A 10,117-nucleotide genomic window follows, 5' to 3' on the forward strand; every position below is an offset into this window, starting at 1 on the left:
TATTTTCCAGAACATTTAGTAAAATTCAGAGCTCCAAATCAAAGAGTTAAATATTAGGTTTTCACAAAGACCCCAAGCTTCTCAGACTTTAAAACAGAAAGCAAGTAGGCAAAACCTGAAGTTAACATTGACACACTCCAAAAAGGCAAATCACTAGGAAATGCAGCAGAAATAAATAAGCCTAAAATGAGGCATGAGAACAAGGGGCCACCTTATGCTGTGGCCAGCAGAGGCATCCAAACATTTCGTCAGCAGGATTCCAGCCAACCTCCAAAGCTCACTTTTATAAGCCAGCCCTAGGCATTCCAGAGCAAGATGTAGCTGTGTAGTCTACCTCTGCAGAGCTGCTTCAGGGGGGCTGGGAACGTGGCTCGGCAGACTTGCCCCAGAGCCATGGCAAAGAATGGACTTGTAATTTGCATCTTGGTGATCACCTTACTCCTGGACCAGACCACCAGCCACACGTCCAGATTAAAAGCCAGGAAACACAGCAAACGCAGAGTGAAAGGTAAGGGGGCTTCTCAGTCAAGCCCAATTCTAGCCTTCCACAGTAAAGGGAGCGGGACAATGTCAATTTCCACACTCCTCCAAGAGACTGTCTTTGGTGACGGCACCAAGCCTTCATGCCTATATGGCATTTCCAGATTAAGTGACCGTTTAATTCTCTGGGATAGTTTGATCTTAAAGAAACCATGCTGCTGGGCTTTTAAAAAATTTATAAACAGGGAAAAAATTGGCAATAAAAAGTTCTGTATTACATATTTTTTGTTAGGTGGGCTTAAATATTAAGTGCTTCAGAGAAAGCTCAGCTGGATTCTGAATATCTGGTGTTATTAATAGGGGGCAGGAAGAATGCATTAACAGAGGACAGTTTCACTAGTAGCTATGGAGTAACTGGATTCAGTTATATTTTTAACATAACTATAATCTTATTCAATCTGTAGCGGTAGATAGAGCTTTTGGTAATTGTGACTTCTTTTTTCATTAGTTTTCATTAGCTTGTATTTCCATATCCTCAGCAGTATACGGACAGTCTATACCATATATTTTAACTCTTTCATGCCATAGAGAGATTGCATATTGACTTTAAGTTGGGGAGATTCAAAGTCATATAGTATTTGAAGGCACTGTGATGCAAAAGTTGATCAATCTCCAGGCAACCTCAAATTTTGAGTGGTTCGAATTGGGTTAACAGGTTAAACAATTTAACAACAAAGATGACAGCAATGTAGTTGCAATATGCTGAATCCAAAGCAAAAGAAAACAGCCAGACACAGGGTCGTGTTTCATCTCATCCTCTGCATCGTTTTCATATGAGGATATTTCCAGCTATTATGACACTATCTCCTTATCATTTTCACTTCATTAGTAACCGTCCCACCCCACAAACACACACACACACACATGCACGCACAAATTTCAACGAGGTTAGAGTCTGACATGACACAGATGGCTGTGGGTAAATAGTGATCTTGTGCTTTCATGATTATGAAGTATTCCTTTTCAGGGGCGTTTACAAAATTTAGGTCTGATGCAAGGTTAAGTGGAATCGTTTTCCCTTTCAAAATGTAATACTTCTTTTAGTTAAAGTTTAAAATATTTTTCATACGTAGATGTGTAAACATATTGCTGAAGATAGCATCAAAGAAGGTGGGAGAGAGAAGAGGCTGAGTGACGGGCACGTTTCTGTGGCATTCCTTCACCACTGAATGGAGTGGCACTCCTGGTGAGAGTGCTGCTCACCCAGTAGCAATGTGCAAAGAGGGTATGAATGTGATCACGTCTGCATGTGGGTGCCGTGTGGGTGCTCCCGAAGTAATCACAGCTTAGGTCACATCCAGGTTATCCACAGGCCTCCCTCCCTTCTCCTCTCACTCTCTTCTCTCTCCCCATCTTTTCTCCCCATTTCTTTCCCCCCTTCTTCCCCAATCCCTTTCCTCATAACCACATGTGCATATGCACTTATTTAAAAAAAAAAACGGACTGTGTACACGCCTCTTCAGTGTCCTTCCTTCATAACAGTTTTTGCTCCTTTTTACCATTAGGTCCAAGAAAGTAGATTCTACTTCACCAAGAAAGTAGGTGAAGAAATAAACCTGAACCTGTCAAGCAATGATATCCCCACCCATCCACATACTTATGAAATACTTTAAGTACCTGAAGTGTAATACCAATGTTTATGAGATCAAAAGTGAAAGCCATCTTCTCTCTCCCAATCCTCATCACAAAATTATCCAGTATTAACTATTGGATAATACTATTCCCAGAAGTTTCGCATTTTGTTTTTTGTGGGGTTGTTTGTTTTGAGACAGTCTCACTCTGTCACCAAGGCTGGAGTGCAGTGGTGTGATCTCAGCCCACTGCAACCTCTACCTCCCAGGTTCAAATGATTCTAGTGCCTCAGCCTCCTAAGTAGCTGGGATTACTGGTACTTGTCACCATGCCCAGCTAATTTAATTTCTCTCTCTCTCTCTCTCTCTCTCTCTCTCTGTGTGTGTGTGTGTGTGTGTACACACTTTAGTAGTGATGGGGTTTCACCATGTTGGGCAGGCTTGGGCAGGCTGGTCTCAAACTCCTGTCCTCAAGTGAGCTGCCTGCCTCGGCCTCCCAAAGTACTGAGATTACAGATGTGAGCCACCACAGCTGGCCTATTCCCAGAGTGTTAAAAATGCACAGTTAAAAGATATTTTTAACAAAGAATTGCCTATGCAAAATGTTTGGCAGGTTGGCAGGTAAATGAATTTATTTCACCAACTAAATCTTGGGTAGTTACCAGTGTAAGCAATGCTTTATTCATTTTAACAGCTGTGTAATATTCCATTGTTTGGGTGGGCCATGACTTCTTGCTGAGCTCCCCAATACCTCTCTTTTTGATTCAATAGCCCCAAGTAACTGCTTTGCACACATATATTGCTCCTCATGTTAGGCTGTTATGATACATTTCCCAAACTAAAATTACACTTTAATCATACTTTCTAACTGTCTCTCCAAATGTAACACCAACCCATCTTCCCATCTTTCCATCTTCCCGTCTTCAGTATATGGGAGTACCCATACTCATACACCTTGAAAACCCAACAGCATATAATGGTTTCATTGGCCCTTTCTTTTGGGAATTCTTTTTGTGTTTCTACACTGTGTCTACTTCTGGAGAGCAACAATAAAACGAAAGGGAGCCTATTGGGGGACTCAGAATAGCCATCGAAAAATTTAGCTTCAAACACAAGATCTCCCTGGTAGTTACTTCCTAGGTCTCACCAATGTATGTGTTGCATTCCTGAATATAATGAAACTTTTACAGCACAGCAGTTGTTCCACATATTCCCTCTGATGTACACGAAAGACATCTACATCAGCTACAAAGGATGGAAGCTACAGCCCAGTCCCCGGATAATGAATTTCACAACCATCTCCCAGGAGCCTAATATTCATTCATGCGTCTCCATGTTAATTACAATGTTCACCATCTCCCAGTGGAGACCACTTATTTAAGGAGAATGGAGCAGGAAGCTGAGAGGGATGGGGGATGACATGTGTGGAGGTGACTGCTTATATTTTGGAAGCAAGACTTCAGTAGCGTTTGCAAGCCCAGCCCCCCAGTAGCTGATGAATTTGCAAGTCTAAATGTACCCTTTTCTTTTTCTCTGGATTAAATGATCACATCAATAAAATCCTTGAGTTATTGTATATCTGAGCTGAGCTGCTGAGCTATGGGGTGTTTTGAAAATTGACATGCAGCATTAACTACACAAGAATCGGGGACCACCCCTAGATATTCCAGAAGACAGTTTCCTAACCCAAACGAGGCAACATCTGGCTTATGAAGCACATGTTTCAGAAGACAGTTAATTAGCACATGTGAATTTGAGACTGCCCTGAAAAATCCAATACCAAACACAGATTCAATCTACGACAACCCCACAAAGCAGCAACTGCGGACGGTTCTACCAAGCTTTAAGTATGTTCTCTGTCTACATGTGCTAGGGTCGGAGAAGGTAGAGGCACTCACTGTGAGAAGCAGATTGGAGGGATGAACAGAGAATGGGCCTGGAGCTGGGCAAATTCAAATCCTGATTCTGGGTGACCTTCGGCAGGTGCAGTCAGCTTTCTGGGCCTCTGTTTCTTCTGTAGAATGGAGACAAGGGTAGCATGTCTCTCAAAACACTACGGAAAGAACTGATCTCTGACAAACAGTATATGGTGGCTTTTAATACTTCATTATTTATGATTTTTAATTAATGTCTTTGGACAGTTCATGAGCTGCCAGTCTCTAAGAGAATCCTTATTAGGCCTGAAATTTTGATTTAGCCAAGGTCTTTTGTTTTCTGCCACTTTCTTATAGCCAAGATTGGTCAAGGACAGCCATGAAGATCCTTTAGCCTCATCCAGGAACATGCAAGACTGAACAAGTTGCTAATACCCAATACAGATATATTTCTACATGAGCCTTTAGCACTTCACCCTGCTAGAAGCCACCACACCTGAGGCATGGGTTGAGTAGGAACACTGCCAACAGGGGACTTGGGGACCCAAATACGTTTGAGTATGAATTCTGCCAAATATCTATCAAGTTACTTCTCTAATTCCTCATTTGTCAATGGGAATCTAGTTGTTGTCCCCTCATAGCTATGTTTGAAGACCATGTGAAAATAACCATCTTGTATACCATAAAGTGCGCATTCCCTAGACAATACTATGAGTACCTATTATGTGCCAAGCATCATGTTAAGCATCAGAAGCACCATGAACAGCAAGTCAGATGAAATAAAATAGAGAACAGAAAATATAGAGAATATTCCGTAAAAAATGGAATAAAATGTGAGTAGAGACTAGAGAATGAATAATAGGTTTCAAAGATAGATTAGCAGAAGGGATACTAAATTACGGGATAACAAGGAAAGTCTAAGCAGAAGAGGAGAGAGTTAAGCTTGGTAAGAAGACAGGGAAGAGCTGGAGCAAGAGCGATCCCAGCAGAAGGAACACAGAGGAAAAAAGGGACAGAGCTCACTCTCAGGTGACCCTGAAAGATCAAAAGCCTAGAGTTACAGGATGGAACTGGAGAGGAGCCCTCCCATCTCATAGAAGGGCCTTCTAGAATTACGATTGCCCTCAAGCTCTTAGTAATCTTCTTGTCCAATTTTTCCTCCTTTCCTTCTTTCATTTTTTTTTTTTTTTGGTTGAGACAAAGTCTCACTCCCTTTACTCACGCTGGAGTACAGTGGCATGATCTCAGCTCTCTGCAACCTCTGCTCCCCAAGGTCAAGCAATTCTCATGCCTCAGCCTCCCAAATAGCCGAAGTTACAGGCACTCAACAGCATGCCCAGCTAATTTTTGTATTTTCGGTAGAGATGGAGTTTTGCTATGTTGGCCAGGCTGGTCGCCAGCTCCTGACCTCAAGTGATCCACCTGCCTCGGTCTCCCAAAGTGGTGGGATTACAGCCGTGAGACACCACGCCCAGCCACAAGTTATTTTCACGCATTATTTTTGTCTACATTGAGCTCAGTTTCATCAAAACCACTATCACCTTAGATCCTACATTCCAAAGCTTCATTTTATTTTAATCCTATGCTTTTCATTTCATCTACCCCATCCCACCCTAAAATTTCCCCCAGAAAAGGATGGAGATCTGAAGACTCAAATTGAAAAGCTCTGGAGAGAAGTCAATGCCCTGAAGGAAATACAAGCCCTGCAGACAGGTAAGTGGCTTTGTCACTGCCTCATCCCAAAGTAGACAGGAACATTTCTGGGTCAATTTCTGGGTGACTTTGTTCTTTTTTTGAGATGGAGTCTCGCTCTGTCACCCAGGCTGGAGCGCAGTGGCATAATCTCAGCTCACTGCAACCTCTGCCTCCCAGGTTCAAGAGATTCTCCTGCCTCAGCCTCCCGAGTAGCTGGGATTACAGGCATGTGCCACTATACCAGGCTAATTTTGTAATTTTAGTAGAAATGGGGTTTCACCATGTTGATCAGCTGGTCTTGAACTCCTGACCCCATGGATCTGCTCACCATTGGCTTTCCAAAGTGCTGGGTTTTTTAGGCATGAGCCACTGCACCCGGCCTTGGGGGACATCTTTTTAAAAGGAACATTGACAAATCAGCAACGGGGCCAATAAGAAGACGCAAACACTGGGAGATGATTGTTTTAGGAAATCAGCTTCATTTACAACCCCACTCTCCTATATATGGATGGTATAGAAATAAAAATAGTTCAGGAATGCATCTGAAAAGTCGGTCCACACTTATTCCCTAAAGGGAAATGAAATAGAATGAAGCAAGCATGAAATAACTAAAATGATTAACATTTATCGGATGTTAACTAAGTGCCTATCAGGCATCCAGGACTCACTTGGGCCATAGCCAGCATCAGATGCTGGAAGGATGTGGGTCAGAACCTCAGCTTCCCAACAGAGCAGCGCAAGTGTTCCTCCCCACAGCTGGAGTGCAGATGCAGTCTTGGCTCACTGCAACCTCTGCCTCCTGGGTTCAAGCGATTCTCTTGCCTCAGCCTCCCAAGTAGCTGAGACAAAAGGCGCATGCCACCACACCTGGCTATGTGCAACACTGCCCGCAAGCTCTTCTCCAAGGGGTGAGAAGTGAGTCATGCTGGGCAGGTTCAGGAACAGCCTTGGTTTACAAGTATCATTCCCCAAGGAGCTAATATTCTTTGTAGCAATTTCAAAAGCAGGGCGTCCAGGGTCCCCACAGGAGACCCGTCTAGTTGCAAGTAACAGCCTTCAGGGAACACTGAAGTTATGGCTTTCCATCAAGTATTTGTAACTCCCAGGCCAGATGCACATTACCAATGTGGGGTCATTTTTACTGTAAGCAATGTCGCCTAGTAACAAGGGTGACATCCTCCCTTTATCAGGTTTCCAGGGGAGCAGAATTAGAAAGTTAAAAGATGATCAAATGCTTATGCAGAAGGCAAGTTTTGTTCATCCTTTACCCACATTCAGGTACTAGCAATTCTTTATAAACAAAATCCATCAATCCTTCAACAACTTACATTGACTCCTCTAAGAACTTATGCTATTACTATTATCCTCATTTTACAGATGAGGAAACTGAGGCCCAAAGAAGTTAATTTGTTCAAGATGTACCCAGCTAGTTAAATGTCAGCGGGGAGACCGAAACTCAGGCACTATGTTTCTGAGGCCTGACTTGTCAACACGGTGGCCTAAAACTATCTTTAAGTTTGGTTTATCCTGAATAATCTAAACAGCATTACCAAGGCTCAGTTATCTGCTTAAGAAAATCACTCTCTCCACATGCCAACCTAGGTTTTTTTGTTTTTTATTTGTTTGTTTTTGAGACACAGTCTCACATTATCACCCGGGGTTGGAGTACAGTGGCGTAATCTCGGCTCACTGCAACTTCTGCAACCCTGGTTCAAGCGATTCTCCTGCCTCAGCCTCCAAAGTAGCTGGGATTACAGGCATGCACCACCATACCTGGCTAATTTTTGTATTTTTAGTAGAAACAGGTTTTCACCATGTTGGTCCAGCTGGTCTCGAACTCCTGGCCCCATGGATCGGCCCACCTTGGCCTTCCAAAGTGTTGGGATTACAGGTGTGAGCCACCATCCCCAGGCTTTTTCAAATAGATATGAAATACTCTCTAGTTTCAAAACTGTCAAGGAAATCCAGCACATAATGGAGCTACACAGATTAGCAAGCATGTGTGTATCAGAACAGCATGACGTTTAAGGCCATGTCTTGAAGTACAGCAGACCTGGCTTTGGGTAGCTATAGTCTCACAAGCTGTATAAATTACCTCTTTAAAAAAAAATGCTGAGTTGTTACAAGTAAGAACTTCTCTAAGCCTAAATATCCTGACATGTGAAAATAGGGGTAATAAAATACAACTTCATGGGGTTGTCAAGATCACGTGGCTTAATTTACGCAAACTGCTTAGCATGTTGTCCGGCGCATACAAAATCGTTGTCTCATCATTATCATACTTCATTCCACAAATATTTCTTGCTATTTGCCAGGTCCAGCCCTAGCCATAATACACTCAACATGCATCTTAATATGTTAAATTTCACGTCTTCACAGTCTGTCTCCGAGGCACAAAAGTTCACAAGAAATGCTACCTTGCTTCAGAAGGCTTGAAGCAGTTCCATGAGGCTAACGAAGACTGTATTTCCAAAGGAGGAATCCTGGTTATCCCCAGGAACTCCGACGAAATCAATGCCCTCCGAGACTATGGTAAGAGGAGCCTGCCAGGTGTCAATGACTTTTGGCTGGGCATCAATGATATGGTCACGGAAGGCAAGTTTGTTGATGTCAATGGAGCTGCCATCTCCTTCCTCAACTGGGACCGTGCACAGCCTGACGGTGGCAAGCGGGAAAACTGTGTCCTGTTCTCCCAGTCAGCTCAAGGCAAATGGAGTGATGAGGCCTGTCGCAGCAGCAAGAGGTACATCTGTGAGTTCACCATCCCTTCATAGGCTCTTCTCCAGCGTGTCCTCCAGGCAAGATTCGTCCTGACTTACAGGTTGATGACTTGTAAGAATAATAAAAATTTTACTTATTGAAAAATTGCAACACAGGATCAATCTCCATAGCAATATGACAAAGTCAGTCAATTTCGCCAACACATTTCTTTGGGATTTTGTCCTTTCTGGGGTCTGGGGGATCAGAAATAATGATCCAGCCATGTCCACACAGATAAAAAGGCTTCTGCAAAATGCACTAACATCTTGCTCTTTCCTAGTCTTTCTCACTTGTATAAACCCCGTCTGTTTTTAAAAACAAACCACAGTAATCATGCATCTCATCACTCCAGAAAACCAACCTTGGGCTACCTGAAAGGTTTTCCCTTGGAAATTGAGTGTGTATTTTACTAACGAGAATTCCCTAAATCAAAGATTCTAGGTGCTATATAATCCAAAAACTTCTCAGCCTGTTGCTCGTTCTGTCCCACGATGGCAACAATACCTTGTTAGCCCATTATCCTTTTGAATTGCTGCGTCTCTTGGCGGGACTTGTATCTTGTCTCCTCTGTCAAAACATAAATCTCTGAAGAGGTTCCTATTTGTTTTTCTTCATGCCTACCCCCTCTTTGGAAGTTTAAAACCACAATTTAAAAGGAAATGACAAGGTGCATATCTGATCAATTTTCATTCCCAGCTATGCACTATAACCTGTAACTTAAATGGGTAACCCTAATGCGGAACAAAGAAGCAAATTGCATGTTAAAAGAAAACAGAGAAAACACAACTTACATTCATGTGGCTTTAGCATCCATACTCACCTTTTATGAGCTTGAGAGTGCACTTTGGTTGGTTTCTTTTCTACACTTTTGTGTGCTTGTATTTTTTAGCCATCGTTATATATTTAAGTCTATTACGGGCAACGAATCTTTGGAAGCTGAAAACTGAATTTATAGAACACTATTTTGGAAAACTGCATATAATTACAAAACTTTTTATTCTGCCAACTGCTATTCCCATTACATTGTTTAACTAGATTGTACAAAATAACGTCATGATTAATATTAAATTACAAAGTTTAGACTTGGCGGGAAAATGGGCTTTTTAGAAGCAAACAATTTTCGATATATTCTGTTCTTCAAATAAGTATTTTTGAAATATTGAATGTGTTTTGTGAACAATATCCTGCTTTGCAAACTTCAACTACACATGCTTGGAATTAAGTTTTAGCTCTTTTCATTTTTCAATAATAAAGCCTGAATTCTGATCAATAGAAAATGCGTTTGAATGTTAATTACAGTTTTTCAAACTATGTTGGTTTATATTAAACTTGGCAGAGTTTGAGGGGGATTTCCCTGGATTTAATCAAACTGGCGATTCGAATATAGGCAGAACAATTTTACCTGGTAACAAAGAGGTACAAGCTAGCTAGAGGAAGGCAACTTTAAAAAAATTGTAGCTACAGAGGCTGGGCACAGTGGCTCATGCCTGTAATCCCAGTACTTTGGGAGGCTGAGGTGAGCAGATCACTTGAGCTCAAGTGTTCAAGACCAGCCTGGACAACACGACAAAACCCTGACTCTACAAAAATTAGTGAGGCATGGTAAGGCTCGCCTATGGTCCCAACTACTTAGGAGACTGAGGTGGCAGGATTTCTTGAACCCAGAAGTCTGAGGCT

General features: G+C 42.2%; 1 protein-coding gene across 1 annotated transcript; it reads left to right on the forward strand.

The window, feature by feature from the left end:
- Positions 1-312: 312 nt before the first annotated feature.
- On the forward strand, positions 313-9,717 carry CLEC3A (C-type lectin domain family 3 member A). Its single transcript, XM_008986259.5, has 3 exons — positions 313-508; positions 5,615-5,698; positions 8,060-9,717. Exons 1-3 carry the CDS (start codon positions 394-396, stop codon positions 8,452-8,454), a joined length of 594 nt encoding a protein of 197 aa, XP_008984507.1. The 5' UTR covers positions 313-393; the 3' UTR covers positions 8,455-9,717.
- The last annotated feature ends 400 nt before the right edge of the window (positions 9,718-10,117 follow it).

This window comes from Callithrix jacchus, chromosome 20, assembly GCF_049354715.1.
Source record: "Callithrix jacchus isolate 240 chromosome 20, calJac240_pri, whole genome shotgun sequence".
Lineage (NCBI taxonomy): Eukaryota > Metazoa > Chordata > Mammalia > Primates > Cebidae > Callithrix > Callithrix jacchus.